The sequence below is a fragment of the Actinia tenebrosa genome, unplaced genomic scaffold (assembly GCF_029948245.1).
Source record: "Actinia tenebrosa isolate PJP-AT-01 unplaced genomic scaffold, QUT_ActTen_1.0 PGA_scaffold11__36_contigs__length_13525064, whole genome shotgun sequence".
Classification (NCBI taxonomy): Eukaryota; Metazoa; Cnidaria; class Anthozoa; order Actiniaria; family Actiniidae; genus Actinia; species Actinia tenebrosa.
Genome location: NW_028292571.1, coordinates 2554370 through 2572749, shown reverse-complemented (window position 1 = coordinate 2572749; position 18380 = coordinate 2554370). Strand labels below are relative to the sequence as shown.

General features: G+C 42.0%; 1 protein-coding gene across 1 annotated transcript in view; it reads right to left on the bottom strand.

Moving 5' to 3' along the window:
- Nucleotides 1–18380, bottom strand: part of LOC116295471 (tyrosine-protein phosphatase non-receptor type 21) — a 34353-nt gene that overhangs the window by 12805 nt on the left and 3168 nt on the right. Inside the window, exons 3-14 of the mRNA XM_031703282.2 lie at nt 18081–18178; nt 17292–17359; nt 16713–16754; nt 15953–15978; nt 15722–15809; nt 14956–15044; nt 14438–14525; nt 13152–13255; nt 12629–12731; nt 12406–12463; nt 11340–11847; nt 10789–10954 (exon numbers count right to left, since the gene is read on the bottom strand). Of these exons, the coding sequence (XP_031559142.2) occupies nt 10789–10954; nt 11340–11847; nt 12406–12463; nt 12629–12731; nt 13152–13255; nt 14438–14525; nt 14956–15044; nt 15722–15809; nt 15953–15978; nt 16713–16754; nt 17292–17359; nt 18081–18178 (1438 nt within the window). The remainder of the gene's footprint in view (nt 1–10788; nt 10955–11339; nt 11848–12405; nt 12464–12628; nt 12732–13151; nt 13256–14437; nt 14526–14955; nt 15045–15721; nt 15810–15952; nt 15979–16712; nt 16755–17291; nt 17360–18080; nt 18179–18380) is intronic.

Below are 18380 nucleotides of genomic sequence, written 5' to 3'. Positions count from 1 at the left end.
CGATACGTTGGTGGTTCTACCTTTTTCGTTGCCCGCCATTGTAAGTAGAGGCTGCCTGCTGCTATAGCGACTCCTAACGCGCCAATGACGTATCCCGGATTAATAAAGGATTCCTCTTCTTTTTCCTCCACCTTTTCTTCTTTTTTGGCTTTGTTCTTCCTGTTCATCTCCGCGAGCTTCTTTCCGGCAGCGACTCTGCCCGGAGATTTAGCCTTGGTAATCTTGGTATCTTCTACGGGAGCCTTTTCTGGTTGTTCTTCGGTGCCACTCATCTTATATTAAGGGACTTGAAGGACTTGACAAGTAACTTGATGACGACTTGACAATGACTTGGCAATGACTTGACAACGACTTGACTAAGTACTTGAGGTGACTTGACAACGACTTGACTAAGTACTTGAGGTGACTTGACAACGACTTGACTAGGTACTTGAGGCGACTTGATCAGGTACCTCAGCAAGTGCTGCCTGGAAGACCTTTTCGACTTCTCTGTCCTTCTTGAAGTCCTTCCAAGATGTTCCAAAGGAACCTAGTACCTCCTTCAAGTCGACGTGCTGAGCTACGTGAAGTGCCGCAGAGGCGACTGCCATTAACTTACCGCACTTCAAAGACAACCACCCACAGGTTATCTTAAGTTCTTGGGCGATAACATAGTCCTCGCTTATGTCCTTCCGCAGTTGCTCCACGTCGTCTATGGGCAGCGCAAGTCCAAGCAATTTAGTGGCAAGTCGGATAGCGGAGTCTGCTACGGCGTCCGTGGTCTTACTTGCAAGGGCAGCCTCGTACCTCTTATGGAACTTCTTAACCTCCTCTTCTGACAGCTTATTAACCTGCTCATGGGTAAGTTCCTTACCTATCATTTCTTTACACTTCCCAGAAGACACAAGAATGTTAAGTTGTTCCTTGAGGTTACTTTCATCTAACTGTGTGGGGACTTCATCTATGAGCTGCTCAATGTCCATATATGTTAACGTCATACGGAAACCTCAAAGAGAAGATCATCTTGGAATGTTGGTGCGTTTTTAAATGCCGCATGTATTCGTGCAGCTGTTCCTTGCTTATCTCACCGCCGTAGTCGCTTAAAATGGTTTCCAGGTCAGACTTGCTCGGAGTATAAAATACTACGAGAGAGCCTATGTTTTCCCTAAAGGGCTTAGAGACGCTGGTAAGCTGCTGGGAAAGCAACCAAACGCTAATGTTGTCATGTCTGCCGCTAAAGGCGAGCTTCACTAATTCGGAGGTGCGCCTTTTTACGTCGTCCCCACAGGCAATGTCATCCAATATGAGGAGCGTCTGTGTATCTTTAGGGAATTGCTTGTGCCAGAACTTCAAATGACCGGATAACTCATTAGGGTCTAAGATGTCCACAAAGAAGTCGTCATCGTTCGCGCCTATACCAGTCCAGGTGCGGTTGTTCACGTAGGTGGGGCATAATAACACGATATAGTCGAAGCGGTATCTAAAGGGTCCTAACAGCTGCTCCACGACGAACTGGGTCTTTCCGCAGCCGGTGGGTCCTACGATAAGAGCATTGCAAGGAATATGGTTTGGATCCATTTATATATAATGGAGCCTCTGGAAAAGACCATCGCCTACATGCAAGATAAATTAGATACCATTAAGATGCAAAGAGAAGAGATCGATCGATTACGGGAGCGCGTGCAAGAGCTACACGAAGAAATGTGCAATCTGAAGCGCACAGAGAGGCTTGCTGCGCTCTGGACAATGATAGGTTGGGCTAGGGATTCCCTTAAGGACTTCATGCGATACCCTCTGTGAATATATATATGGACTGCATTACATCTGAACTACCTGCTGACTGCATTGTCGTTACCCCTCCAACGCCAAAGCCTCGTAAGAAACACAGCTGCCGTCACTGTAATAAGGTATTCTCTGAAGAAGACTTCGTTGGACATTGGTGTCCCGCGGATACTAAAGCACAAAGGACTTTAGACGACGTTCGAGGAGGAGACTTGGAAGAGTAAGAGGTCGCAAAGAAGATCTTACTAAGCCCCAGCAAGAGGAATTAGCATAGGTCTTCTTTCTTATTGTTATTTTGTTAAATACTGCAAAGAGGTCTCAAGTAAGGGTCTATTTTTTATCGTCATTTTGTTAAATTACCACAGATGATATCAAAGAATGGTTAAGATGATGTCGATGATCTTACTTTAACAATTTAACAATAAAGGATAAGACCTACATCATTATCTTTTGCTGGTTTTAACAATTTAACAATAAAAAATAAGGTATATATAATGAAGTGCGTGCAATGTGATAGAGCTTTTAGTAGCAAGCAGCGACTGCAATACCATCTTTCCAAGAAAGTCTGTCAGAAGACCGTAAGTACCCTTTGCGGTGACTGCGGTAAGGAACTGTCCACTGTACAGGCCCTACGATATCACCGCGAGAACAGAGTCTGCCTCAAAGACCGTTGTCTCCGTTGCGATGAACCTCACTTCGAGGAGAACTGGCATAAATACCGCTGTCGTCGTTACCACCTCGAAGATGTCGTCTGTGAAACCCACGGAGACTTAGCCGAACGTTGTTGTCCCCACGAAACCTCCCGGGCGCTCACGCGACGTAAGAAGGAAATAGACCAGACCTTCGTATGCTTTGACGACGTCGAGGGCGTGAGATGGGAAGACAGGGAACACTGGGACGGCATTTGCGACCGATGTGGCTGTCTACGTAGCGGTCAACATATTTGGTGTTGCCTGTACGACGGACCCAAGCCCTTAGACCATTACCTTGCTGTAAGAAAAGCATGGAAAAATGAATAATATATATATAATGTTACCTTACATCGCAGCGTTCGCAGGAGGAGCCTTAATTACCATATCCACTAATTACATGACAGAAAAAATGAGGTCCGCCGAAGCAGACCAATACCTAACCGCCCACGAGGATGACTAATCACAAAGAGGATTAGCATCTACCTTCCTTTCAACGTCGAACTTCCATCGACCGTTAACCTTACCATGACTGCGTATGTGTGTGTACTCTTCACCTTGAATGACGTACCGCACGCAGTCTGGCGCCCATAGCGTGCACTCTTTACCTTCGTGTTTGAGGACCAACCTTAAGCGGCTGATGTCTTCGAAGACGACGTAATTTTTTATTTTGTATGTGATGCCTTGAACTAATTCACGCCAGTGTGTCTGTTCAACTATCATTATATCTATGAAATATTCTTTGGTGAGTCCTTAACGCCTCCTGCGTCTTAAAAGCCTTAACACACCAAGGACAAGGTACACGAATGCCTTCCGCGTAATGGTCGATCTCCCTGCATATAAGGTCGTAATCGTTGCACACCATGGTTAGGTAACCATTTGCCTCGTATTGTGCGAGTAACGCCTCTTGTTTAGGTGATAATACGCCGTTACCCTTAGGTGTCTTCAACTCCAAGCATAACCCATTATACTTTTTATGTGCATTAAGAACTAAGATGTCGGGTTGCCCCGCCTGATACCCTTTCTGCCAACATACTATCCTTTTGCTAGCTGAGTCCTGTAGTTCTCCAAGACCTGGTGCGAGCAGTAGGATAGGGTGGAATCGACGTATGTAGTTTACGACCTTCTTATGCAGGTCAAATTCATTTTCTATTTTGAATACCAACTTGTTAGGACTGTCAAAGCGCCGCTCTATTTCATACTTACCTGTTTTCCTGAGGGTAGGGAGAACGTCACCTAACACCCATTTTCTGAACTCCTTAGCTACGGACTTTTCAGATCCGAATATTAACTCATAAAGACCCATTTCAGTGATGTAAACGGAATGTGGTTGCGCATTAAGGGTGTCAGTCAGATTTACACCCTTTATAGACCTCAAAGTTACCTTGTTTTCCTCTGAGACGTGATCAGACGCCGCTTTTCTGGAATTTACGTAACCCAAGGCATCAGCCACGGACTTTGCTTTGAAATAAAGTTTATCGCCTTGCACTATGCATTGCAGTTTGGTGTTGTTGTTTTCAAATACGCGAAGCATTATATACGTAAGGGATATTTTATCCTTTCTTGGATGAGGGAGCGCAGCGCGCGAATCAATACGCAACGCTCTTTAGCTGATTCATTTCTACGCTCAACTGGGCGTCAGACACCACGAAGATGTATGCGTTGATCTTGTCTGAGTCGCCTGCGCTAGCGTTTAAGTCACGCTTGATTTCCAGGGTAATGCCGTCCTGGGTATTTACCAGACGCAATCCCTGCCCATGTAAATCCTCGTCGTTGGTGGTTCGCATGTCAATCCACAGTGCATACTTATTGGTAAAGAACTCACCGGGTGCAACTTGATCCCCAAACTTTCTTTTTATTTCCCTGTAGATGTCTGAGGGCTTCATTCCCTGCGAATACACCTTATTTGGAACTCCATTGATGCTAATCCCGACGTTGGTGATGCCGGGGTTATGAAAGGCTTCAGAGTCGCGCTTACCGGCTTCATAAGGCTTAATAAATACCAACATCAGCCCCGTAAGACTACGACGTGGTAAATTAATGCTCTGAGTAATTACCGCGTCTGTCTTATCCAGGAAACTAAAGGTTTTGTACATTACCGCGTGGTCGTACAAGAAAGCCTTTCCAGCACTGTATTCCATGCCAGCGCTACGTGCTAGATCTTCGGAGTGTATGGTTTCATACTGCAATTCCAGGTTGGTAATGGCGTATGGATGAATACTTCCCGACAACGCAGTGCTTAACCCGCCAATGATGTTAGTCATGTTGGCTAAGGTCACTTCAAACTGCAACTCACTCAACTGTCTAGGATAATAAACCCCGTGGCTGGTAATAGCCTCAAAGTCCAATGGTATTACGTATTTAGTACCATAGGCTGTCTTGATGGCCTTTGCATCTGCCACGTCAGTTGCGTCGCCAGAATCGGTAGGTTGTGTCTTGGTGGGAGTCCTAACCTTACGTAATATTGCGCTACCGATACCCTGCTCTATTTTTTGTGCCCTTTCGAATGCAGTCAGCCACAGATCTTTGTAGGTGGTGTACAGGTCATAGTTGTTTAAGTCTAAGAGGGATTCCCCGGCGAACTTTACTCGCATCTTTGAAACGATGTTGCGACCAAGGTTGTTAACGATAATCCTTTCATCTGTGGGGCTTGACTGTACCGCTAGGTCGAACCTTAAAGCCAAGGTGCCAGGAACTAAGACTAGGTTATCCGTTAGGCGGGGCACGCCTACGTACAGCGTTTCTCCAGGTTTAGCGCTGCTGGGGGTAAAGGTGACCCGGTGAAAGGTGCGTTCTGCTTTCAGTCCGCCAACCTGCTTAGGTAATACGTTGGGGTTTAACTTTGAGCTTATCATATATAATGGAAGTAGAAGGAACGGATTTCGATCCCCTTACCGAAGAAGGTCAAGTCGACATTAACGACGAAGAATACGACGCATGGACTAAAGGCGCGGAAACCGACCCCCTAATCTACGACATGGCCCTAGAAAACACGTACGGCAGTAGGTGGAAAAGCTTCAAGACCTCCTTGAATCGCATGTGGCACGAAAAGAACCCGGGTAAGTCCGCCCCCGAGTACATAGAACTTCGAAACATGGGTGAGCAGGGAGCAACCGCGCGGGAAACCGTAGAGTGGGCAACGCAAGAGCTAACGCAGCGCTATTCCCACTTCGAGGCCGACGACGTAAGGCTCACAGAACGCGGAAACAAAGTCCTCATAAGCGTTCAAGACATGAGATATCCCGACAAAAACCGTTGGACCAAACCACAAGTCCTCTTTGACGAAAATGGCTCGGTCAAGGTTAACGTGGCAAGATTAAGAGGCTTTCAACTAGCTACCAGAAGTGCGTTAGAAAGGTTGGGAGCCTTGAATGAAAGGGTCGCACTAGAAAAACACGCCGAGGAACTACAAGAAACGTTGAAGGAAAAGGAAGCAAATTACGAAAAACAAATACGGCAGCTAACCGATGCTCACAAGAAAGAAACCAAGGGCAAGAACGAGGTCATACTGCAATTCAGGCGAGAAGCTGAAACGGCTTTAGACGAAAGAGACCAAGCCCGACACGCCTTCAATCTTGCTCTAAAAGACCTGGATATGAGCAAGGAAGAAGCTAAAAACTTGCATATCACCATAACCGGCTCTTTAGAGGAACGGCGGCAGTTGGTTGCCGAAATTAACACTAAGGAAGAACAAATCCGGCAAAGAGATCAGGCCATCGAAGACCTGGAGGGGCAAATAGAGCGGCAGCAGGAAATAATCAACGACCAGACTCGTCCCGAAGAGGAAAGGGAGGCAGCTCAAAGGGAATCAGAAACCCTTCAGGTACACCTTGCGGAATTACAGGCGCAAAAGGAAAACCTGGAAAAGGAGCTGGGGCTTACCACCAAGGAAAAGGTAAAAAGAGCCCTTTTGAAGTATGGCGTTCCGCTGGCGTTTGCGGTCGCTATTTCAAGCGTAGTAGGAGTTATCCTATCCGCGCTTAAGGCTACAGGCGCGGGCGTAAAGAAATTAGGCAATGGGCTGACGGACTTGGGAAAAAAGATGGCAGCCGGCTTGCCTGGGCTGCTGGGTTCGGTTGTTTCCTTGGCACTTAGGGCTGGCGGAGAACTGTTGAAGTTCGTGGGGAATAACATTTGGATGTTGGTTGTCGCTATTGGGGTGGTACTCCTGAAGAAGCTAGGTCGATGAAGGGACCTTGGATTTCCTGTCCTTAGAATTGCTGCGCTCTTTCCGCGTCCTTGATTGAGGATGATGAAAGATAGTATTTGCGCCGCCCTGATAATTTGGGGCTAGCGGCAGCACGCTCATAGTGGAAATGGGTTTATGACTCCAAACCGCATCGATAATATTGCTACCCACGCCAATGCTGTTTATCCTTGCGCTGCCCGGCGTCGACCCATCGTTGCTACCGTCATCAGGAAATATTTGTAACTTAGCATATTTACAATTAATTACCATATGAAACGTGACCGGCGTCAGATCTTCTCCGCTAAATTTGTTTGGCTCCATCGAAAAGTGGGCCGCTCTTCTGCTGTTCGGGGAAGTTCGATAGGGGGGCAAAGGCTCGTCATTCTCATCGACAAGCCTAAACCCCACATTCGCGCTCATTCCCGTGTTAATGCTAATGGTGCAAATGACTAACGCAGGACCTCCAACTTCAACCCACATTCCCATATCAAACCACTCATGCCTTGCGTACTCCTTTACGTCTAAGTAGTGAACGTAATGCGTTTCACTTAAATGCGGATTCATATAATTTAAGAATCACAGATTCTCACAGGCTTAACACTGTAAGAGTGCTGATGGTCGCGTGATTATAAGGTCGATCTCTTTGATCTTCTATGCTATTTATGCACGCCGACGCCGTGTCATCTACGCGTATTTGCAACTTTACCTTCCCATGGCAATCAGCAACCATGTGAAAAGTCCAAACCGAGAGATTTTCGGTGCTGGTGTCGGGCGGCTCTACCGAGAAATGTGTAGGCTCTCTGTTGTTTGTCTTCGCGCGCATGGGCTGTAATACTCCATTGTCGTCGCAGAAACGAAATCCTACGTTTGCATCACTCGCCGTACCAATGCAAATACTGCATATTATCAACTTCTTTCCTGAGTAGTTCAAATTCACGGACATGCCCGTGACATCAACCCAAGATGCTTGGGTGTATTTTTTCTCGCCTGTGTAAGTCGTATAAACGCAATCTACTCCAGTTACGTAGGGGTTGTTCATCGCCATATATAATAGCTCAGACCAATGCTTGCAGCTGCTAGACCGGCTTTTAATAAGTTATGGTCATATTCCTCAGGTATCGCAGGTAGGACCTTCTTTGATGGTTTCTTAACTGTGGGTAGCTTCGTTTCGTGTGACTTTTTTGGCTTCTCTACGAAGTGAGGAATGTTCCTAAGAGTGTCAGAGTTCACGTCGTTCACCCCAAACTTCATATCCTTAGTAGCTCGCTGCAGTTTGTTGTTGTATCCTACTACAGAACCAGTATTTATAGATAAATTACTAGGCATTAACCAACAACCCGGGGCTACTGCATAGTCCAACCTCGCCTTAGAATTTTGTATGGCTAGTTGGTAACGCTGTACGCCCTTGCTAATGTCGCCCTCCAAGATTGAACTTTCAAATAAGATCAAGGCTTCGGCTCGCGTTTCTTCTGCGGCGCCAGTATTTCCGATTATGCTGGATCGGGTGTTTACCTGAGCTCCAAGGATAGAATACACGTAAGCTTCTATGCTGCGGTTTAAACGGGCAAGGCCGGCTTTGGTTAGTCCTTTACCTTCTGGGGGTATGAAATTAAGATATTGCTTTGTTTGCTCGTCGTTGGTAATTTTGATAATCAGTGGATTAGCCCCTGCATACTTACCGCCCTCGTCTTTGAACAAAGGTCCGTCTCTAACTTCCTTAGTGGTCTTAGCGTTTGGTTCAAAGAAGGTGCTACTGTCGTGAGTTTCTTTGTGATACCCAGTGTTCCATCGTAGATTCAACGCATGAACTTCCTTATCACTTAGCTCGTGTCCACCAATCCCCCAATAAGCCCAAATATGCCCCAGACCATTGTTAGCGCCGGCAGTGCATCGGAAATCCTTCCCTACAACGTCAAACTCCTTACAAAGTCTGTCATAAGCCGGCACGCTGTATTTGTTATCTCTTGGATAAAACGCAGCATCTCCCGGCAGCGCAATAACACCCATTTCATGCAGTATTCTTCTAACCGTGAAGTGAAAATGAAACATAAATATTGAATTCTTCATCAAGCTTACGCTTACACCACAGCCGCTAGTGGCACACCAAACTGCAAAGTTTAGTTGCTGCGGCCAATAACGCATGTTAGGACCACTTAACCATTCATGAGATTCCTTAGCGGTGGTATGAATAATGGGTACGTCTTTGAAGATATCCCGCACCTTTAACGGAAAGGAATGCTTGTTAGAAATCCGCATGTTCAGCGTTAGGTCCAAGCTTGGGTGTTTATCAAATGAAACTGCGGGTATCGGATAAGTACTGGTACCAAGCAATAATTCCTTTGACCAACTGGGTTCAACATGCGTTGGCGCTGGCGTTGGCTTATGCATTGGCGAATGCTTCAGTTGATCGTCTATTTGATTAACCAGCGTAGGCTTCAAATCCTCGTTGCTGTACATCCTAGAGCCGTTATAGTAAATACCATCGGGTCTTCTTTCGAACTTACTGGGGTCTGCATGTGGAAACATCTTCCTAAATGCTCTCCAATTCCAGTAATCCCGGTTGTCGTGATGTGGCTGCTCCTCAATATCATTCCCAAAAGCGTCGTACATTAGTATATATAATGGATGTTATACCATCAGCGCCTCCACTTTATCCTGAACTTCCTAAGGAACCTAACGAATTAAACGCTGAAAACTTTCGTCTGAATAAAGCGAACTTAATCCTGGCTTACTTGGAAGGGCAGACAAAACACTATGAAAAAGTTAGAAAAAAGTACGTCAGAGCCCGGAGTACGCTACATAAGATTTCGATAACTTCAGGGTCCATATCTGTTGTGTTAACGGGCTCCGGCGTTGCTACTTCGCTTACTGGACCCGGAATAGTCGTTGGCGTTCCTTTGGCCAGCGTTGGGGCAGCCTGTGGTATTATTTCGGCTGTTGCTACGGGCATTATGAAACAGTTGTCAAGCAAAATATCAAAACACGACACGACAATAGCTCTGTCAAGGGCTAAAGTAAATACGATCACTGACCTTGTCTCAAAGGCTTTGCGTGACAGAAAGATAGACGACGTAGAATTCTCGCTTATCTTAGCCGAAGAGGAAAAGTACGAGAAATTAAAGACGGACATAAGGAATAAAAAAACAGTCGTAAGAGATCTTTCCGAGGAATCTCGCAAAAAGATCTACCAGGAGGCAAAAGAAGAGCTTCAAAGAAAGCTTGCTCAGTAAACATCTGCTTTGAAAAAAGCAAGACAGGATTCTATTTGCATATTGAACGCCGGCTGTCTGGTTCATATGCAAATTAATTTCACAAATCTATTTCACAAATGTGAAACGTTTTCACAAATGTGAAAGAAAATTGTGAAGGTTTTGATTGGCTGAAAACATATGACGTAATCGTTCACTATCTTCTTGGAATCCATCCTAACAGGGGGTGGTTGGGGTCTATCTTGTAAAATATTTCGTAAATTACGTCAGGGTAATAAGGAATATCCTTATCCAGCCGACAAAACATCCACTCGGCTTTTGTCATATCAGAAACCTCGGGAATAGACTTACCGGTAATTTCAGACAAAAGATAGGGAATAGCTTTGTAATATTTCCCTAGTTTTAATTTTTTCAATGTCTTCCGTAGACTTTGTGGGGTTGGCTCTTCTAAATGGTCTATGATTTTCTTCTTTACTTCGTTGTCTAAATATACCGGTCGATAACCTTGGATATGACTCATCCAGTCCCTAAAGTATTTTATTCTTTTGTATGGCGTCTTCTTACGACCTCCGTTGGAATAATATTGTTCCCTGGTAGCACAAGGCACGGCATTACGAATATTTTTACCGCACTCGTAACACTGTGCTGACGTGTCGTCTTCTATTTGCATTTTCTTACCACAACAAATATACTTATTTGGTTTAGTAGGTACAAACTTGGGTTTCAAGCACTTTACACAGAAATCATAAACAAACTTTTTACAATCTTCGCACTCCATATATAGACTAACATATTTGCGCTGTTGCCCCCAACCACACTTGGAGTGGGTTGTTTCCGTAGGTGGATTTTTGACACGGGTCTTGCCCGTGTTGAGATTGCGCTGGAACCCCCATTCCCTATACTACTCTAGAACCATTGGTTCAACTTGTGTTTATCTCACCTGTTCATTCCTAGATAACTGTTCATCGACTTCATCTTCTTGTTGCCAATTATCTTCAGAGAAATCAGAGTCTGTTGAAGTACAATACCCGCTGGTTCGTTTAGTGTTGAAGTTGCTCCAGATACCACCCACCTCCTCCAAGTTCAACGACGTTGGACGAACTGGCCTAGGGAAACCAATAAAGATCGCGTCAATGATATCCACTTCTCAAGTAATACTTATGTAGTCCACTCTCCACTCTCCTCTGGGGTCTCGGGGTTGATTCTCAGACTCGTTATCACATGTGAGTAGAGTTTGTTAGGTCTCCCATTTGATTTTAAGGTATTTCTCCAGGTTTGCCGCCCCCCCCCCCCCCCCCCCCGTAAAACCACACAATAAATTCTAATTTGATCTTTGAGTTAGCCGTGTTCTGACTTTTATCAGTCCAGAGTTTTTTTCAGGTTTTGATCTGTGAGTTAACCGTGCACTGACTTTAATCTTGTTGTTTCATGGTACGATAAAATTTGACGCCTTTATTTACTGGCTTTGTCCAACAAATTCGATGCACTTACTTGATTTGTTCTTGGGTTTCTAAATGCCCATTACTCGATGCACTCCGTTCCGTAAAATCCGGAGTCCTTTCCATCATCATGTCACCGCTATCTTCCGTTTCTACCAAGCTATCCAATGACTGTCCATAGTTGAAAAACTCGCTAGAGTTCAAGGTAGGCGGATGGCCAGAGTCAACTGAAAGCGAGCTTCCTATCCCTAACGAAGATCCTGTATTCTTTTGGACAAACCCCTCGGAATGACCTTGTATTGGACGCTGGTTGATGTCAGTGGCTGTTAAATCTACAGACTTTGGTCTATCGAGGATGTGATTGGGCGATTCTGAATGTTTGGGTTTGATTTCGGGTAAGAGAGACGACGCTGGTCTTTTATTGTTAGTTTTGGAGTTATTTCTCATGACTACCGGCTCGATGTTGAAGTTGGATGCGAAATCTTCGTCTCCGTTGACAATGGCATCCTCATCGTCATCAGCCTCATTGTCTTCAAACAGAGGGTTGATGATACCACTTTCTGGAAGGTAAAAATAAGTTCCTGAAACCCCTCGAAAGAAAAGAAAAATGGAATGGAAAAAAGAGAGGAGAGAGGAGAAAAAAACGTGATGTCGTTAATCACAACCGCAAGTATGGACCCTAGTATATGATGTCAAAGGAGCTCAATTTGGAAGACAAAACAAGAGAATTTCAATCTCCTGAGAATTGGAAACCTATTGTAAGGTCCTTCAAATTGAGCTGCATTCCGACGTGCTGCAAGGGGTGTATAGTAGTGGCACAGCAGCAACAGGGTTGAACTGAAAGCATGCTAAGCGCCTCTGGAAAGAAAATGAAAGGAAAGAAATGAAAATGAAAGGGATGTAAGGGAAAGGAAAGAGAAATAGAAGGAGTAGAAAGGAGAAGTAAGGAAAGGAAAGGAAAGGAAAGGAAAGGAAAGGAAAGGAAAGGAAAGGAAAGGAAAGGAAAGGAAAGGAAAGGAAAGGAAAGGAAAGGAAAAAAGGCATCGAAAGAAAAAAAACAAAACAACAAAACAAAACAAAAGGAGGAAGAAAGAAAAAATGAATTCTGAAGAGCTTACCTGGAGTGTACGCACCACCGTCAATACAGTCATTATTATCAATACTTTCACTATTTTCCTACAATAAAAATATTGATTATGACAATGGAGAACCAAAACGTCCACCTTTTTTCTGTTTCCAAAAATAAATCCATAGTAATTTTCGTTTTTATGCAGGCCACGTGCCATTTCCTTGATTATCATTTCTTCCTTCATCAATACCGACAATAATGTTACTACTTACAGGGCTTGTTTCAAGTAGTGTAACGGTCGATACCGCCATATTTTCCTTGGATCTGAGAGTATTAAGCGTCATCTTTCTGTCAACGATCATCTTTTTCGGGGGTCTGTAAACAAAACGATTGGAATTTTAAATGGTGTCACTTTATTTCGCGTGAGTTGGGAGAGTGATATTTATTTGGGTTGGTTGTTGCATTTCGATTTAGTGCATTATTTTTCGTTATTATTATTACTTTTTCTTTTTGTTATTATTATTGTAAAGCGCAGAGAGATTTTTATATATCTGCGCTATCGTCGTCGTCGTCATCATCATCATTTTTATCATTATTTATGTTAAAGAACAGGACCTGGTTGTACGAAGGTTGGATAGCGCTATCCGACGGATAAATCTTATCCAGTGGATAAAATTATTTGATAACAACAGTGACTTATCCACTGGATAAGGATTTATCCATCGGATAGTAATATCCACCCTTTGTACAACCAGGCCATGGCTGAAGCAAACAACGCTTGTAGATGTATGTTACCGGGATTTTTCGAATTCCCGAGGAGTTCTGGTAACGTTCAAACGACGAAATCTGTGATGACCAACAAACATCTTCCAGACATATTTAGCAGTAGAACTATCCTCCTACCAAGGAAGCAAATGGACACACATTAACTTATAATAATACATGCTTATGTATAAAGCTATTTCAAAAAGGTTGGAGAAGGATTTGTTGCATCTTGCATACTAAGCTTGAAAGGTACTATATTCATATGTAAATAATGTCAGCACAGAAGAAAATATACCGAAAAAATGTGCAGACAAAGCTTAAGAAAATTCCATATTATTGTAAACTTTCGCTGATGGTATCCACATCATGCACAGAGCAATTCCAGCTTGGTATGCAACATGCAAAAAAACTTTCACCAACTTTTTTTCAAATAGATGTATATAATCAAATGTGCTTTCCATTGAGATGCGCACTTCAAATCACTTTTAACCAATTTATGTTCATAAGAGAAGGTTAGTATAAGGTATAGACACTGAGGGTGGTCACTGCCAGGGTTAATTAATGCTGTACCACATATATGTTATTTACCAGCCAGGAGGTCCGGATAGGGAAAAACTGTGCCCAAGCTCTTGAATATACAGACCACCGCCCGTATTTTTTTACTTGTTTTTGTTTTGTTGCTTAGCGGCCAAGGATACCAGTCCACGACCGTGGGCAGATGCTGACAAAATACCGCCTGCTCAAACAGCCAATTAGAACGCAAATCAAATCAAAAAAATGAAGTGGTTTATTTACAACCCCACCGATATTTGTTATTAGTGAAGATAAAGGTACAAAGACTTATGCAGCACTTTCTCCTAAGTTATTTTTAGACCATGAGTGTTGGTCTAGCCAGATATTGATCCCACGAACCCTCACACAACAGTCCAGTGCTCAACCAACTAAACCAATTAACTATTTTACCACCATTGTGAATTTTCTCGCTTTCTGATTGGTCTAGAGCCGGGGGAAATAGGACATATCGATAAATTACGTCAGCAAATCACAGGCGCGCTGGAAACCCCGTTTTTCTTTCAAATTTTACCCTTATTTTTGTAGTAAGATTTTGAATTTTTGTGGTAAAAAAGCAATTTCCTACAGTTTTCCGTTGTGTGTCCTCTTATTTATCACTTTTTTCGTCATCTAGCTGTGAAAATGTTGTGGACTCACGAGGCGTAGCGAGATGACGAAAATCGTGGAGTAAAATGGTTAAATGGCTCATCATAAGGTAATAATTTTATCGAGCTTAAGCAATAAGAATTAAAGCTATTTCTTACCATTCCAAATTGAATTGTATCCAAGGTTTTGGTTGTTTCAACACAGAAGTATCTCTTAGAGTATGAAATATGTACGATATCTGGCCACCTGAAACGGCAGTGTGGTAACATGGGTTAAAAAACATACAACATATTGCACAACATATGCAATGCGTTGCAAGTTACAGAACGAAATGTTGTATTAACAACAGATTTTTGTATAATGAATTTGATAGAAAAAAAGAAATAATAAAGAAAATGACATGCATGGAAATTAGTAATGAGTGAGTGAGTGTGTGTGTGTGAAGAATGAATGTAGTGGTAGTGTGTGTGGAGCAAATCTTCTGGAAGGGCCCCTTACAGGGAGCGAAGGGATTGACACGAGCAAGTTTTCTCAGGGTTCTCTGGTTTTTCTCACTGTGAGTTGAATGTCGTGTGTTGTAAATAGTGAACGTACTGGTAGCGTGTGTGTCAGAGTGAAACTCACAGAAGAACCCCTTCAAGGGAGTGATGGGAAAAAACATTTAAAAGATAATTACTTGAAGCAGACAGGTGGTAATCCATGTGGATGTCGGATGATGATGCCAAGAAATGTTGCGCCAATAAGAATCAATGTACCTTTATTATCCTATAAGCAAATATAGAGATTCAAATTTTTTATTACATATTATGATGATAATTTGTAGCTATGAGCTGGATTAATCATTCTGGTTTGGTGATGTTTAGATTCCTACGTGGCAAATGTATTTCCTCCTCATATATATATACACTCCTACCCATGGACAGATTAGTGGTATAAACTGGCTTTTTCTGAGTTAGCGAACATGAGGCATCATGGTCTAGTTCGGGTACAAACTCCTTTTGTTCATTTTGTCTTAAATGCTGTAGTCTATACCCAAGCTAGACCAGAAAGCATCTTGTTTATTGTACTCAGAAACATCTATAGCAGAAAATCAAACATTTAAATGTTCTGGAAGAGCATGCCCCAGGATTTCCCTAAATGCACTTTTGCCACAGTGGTGCAACATTTTGTTCTTGGTTGATCTGAGTAAAGTGCGCACTGTCGGCTTCCATTGATAGCAGTTGAATTTCAACTGAAGGAACTAGTGACGTTAAATACAGGTACTTTACCTTTAAATTTATCCTCCACAAAAGCACTCCTCCATAATTATCACTATCACAACCCATAATTCAAAATTTTAGATCCTCGCATCCTTTTAATAGCAAAAGACACAGCTTTTTCCTTGTTATTTGATTGTTACATATAGCCTGCAAAAGTGGGAGTTAATTATACATCCTACTTACTTTAGCAGGATAGTATTCATCCCCATATCCTTCCAGCTGTTGTGTCAATGTTACAAACTCTATTTCTGCTTCACTTCTACTGAGGCCACTGCAAAAATGTGTAAGATCATAATATCAAATACTGTAATTGTATTTAAAAACAGACTATGAAAAGCAGTCTAAGAACTGGCACACTAACACCTTTGCTTAATATAGTTAAAGAATATCTATTTAATAATATATCTTAATTACCTGTAAGATTTGTACGTGTCAAATATCTGGAAAAGCAAAAAGAGAGCTGTATTTTAGCAGGTCAAGATGATTCATCAATGATAGTTTAGAATAAAACTAATTGAATGAGTAAGTGAACAACAGACTGTACATGTTTGTATACCTACTGATACATGTACATACTACCAACATTTTACCAACAACCTACCAACACTCTACCAATATCCTAATCCTTGCTTACAACTTTTTTATGGCAGTTAAAACTTAATGTAAGCAAAAGTGGTGGCTGCTAAAGTGTGAGAAAAAGATCTTATATACACACTATGCGTACATTGTATGTAGGTTTATAATGTATTACAGCCATACTCAGTCATTTGGTCCACTAAACATAGGGCAAATAATCTTATAAAAGTTGAAGTTATTTTTCTCCGGCCCAAAATCCTAAAAATTGAGCGTTCTGATTGGCTGTGCAAAAGGGTGGTATTTTCTATCTCGGTCTGCGTCCTGACCATCCTGACATAAGTCTTAGGTCATCCAAGCTTGAATATGGGAAATTGTATTCTTAAGCAACAAAATAAATTGAAAAATAATTGAAAAAGTAAATGGGAAATAGGGAACAAATTCATTTACCAGCCTAAAGCTGGTCCAGATAGGGAAAAACTGTGTCCTTGCTCTTGAAAACAGACCCCAGCCATATATTCCAGATGAATCTGAACACAGTTTTTTTCCTATTCAGACCTCCTGACTGGTAAATAGCATATATGTATGCATTAGACTTTACCTGCTGATACAATTCCACTTTAGACTTGTTGGGCACCAGATTCTGGGAAAAAAAACAACTCAGTTTCATCATAACCTTATTCAAGGTACGTCAGTCATAGTGGAGGAACATAAGATGCTAATGACCCTCAAAAAACATGTGAAGTGGATCCACTTAATTAGCTTAAGATCATTCAATTCAAGGTGGCGTAGGGATTAGGTGTGACACGTGATTCAGGCTAAAATAAGTGTGATACGCATACATATAGCAAAATGTATTGTAGAGTGTGAATCGTGAATTCCAGGTCTGCTATGACACGTGATTCAACTTCTCTAGGAAAGTACGTGTCGATTCATAAATGATTGATTTGATTTGATAAAGTTTATAAACTTTAGTAAATATTCTTGATTCATTTAATATGCCTCAAAATTATACAGTATGTGATGCCTGATTTTTAGAAATATCAATGTGTGAAATATGATGCTGACCCCCTCCCCCAGTGACACCATCGTTGATTAAACAACAATTAAACTACAACTGTATTATGTGGAAATCGAGTAATATTAAGTGAAATCTTTTTTTTTTTCAATTATTACTTACTCTTGGTAGCAATTCATATTCCATCAATTGATTGACATTCTGTATTTCAGTGCAATCTCCAAGCTCAGCTGATAAGATAAAATATATTATAATGTTGTAGAGAAATATTCAATAACGATATAAAATACAGTATTATCATGATTGTTTATACATGTATTACTGTATGATATCATTGATACTTTCATATTCTAAGGGCTGGCACTGTTCCCCAACCTTGCCACTAAGGTGGAGGGGGGTTCCATCTTGAGATAATGAAATCAGCAACTCAAGAAAGCTCAGAACTTCACACAAACATTTATAACTACCTGTCTCTAATACCCACATTAATTATTGTGGCATAAACTAGGGAGTAGCTTGTTATTGAAGAAATAGAAAATGCACGTGTGTGCTGTGACATGCAGTTAATAAAGCGTAGGGGATTGGCAGGACATGAGAGAAGTGTCAGAAGAAGTACAACGCGCAGCAGAGTGCTTCTTGACACTTCTCAAGTGCTTTATAACTCACCACAGCACAGCAAGCAAGTTTTTTACTTCTTTTATAAAATGCAAAGGGTGCGAGCGTGCTGTGTGCTCTCATAAAGCACACGCTCCCAACCAATCATTGTGCAAGATTTATAACAGTTATTTTATCATTATTGTTTAAAACGCTATAGTTCATTGTTCTTTATGATAAAAGCATTCAATGTGACAATCTCTCAATGTATCATGGGATAGATGAGGGTGTAGAATGGTTTGTACAACTATTGTATCTGAATCCCAAAATACTACTTTAAACTATTATGATCCATACCTTGAGCTATGTAGGAAGCCAAAACAATGGCTGCTTCTTCAGTACACGCCAGCCTTCCTTCCAGGACATTGGACTTGAGTTGTAAGTAATACAAATACCTAAAATAAAAGCGTTCATTCAGCTTATATTAAAGGACTATAAATAATTAAAAAACTCATTAATAATTCATGAAGGAAACACAATAGAAATCATGACCATGAAGGAGGTTTTATATCTGATATAGATTCGTCTTCATTTGCATAAACTTTAACTTGGATTTTCTCTATCAAACTTGGTTCATTTCGTAAAGAATTTGGTACA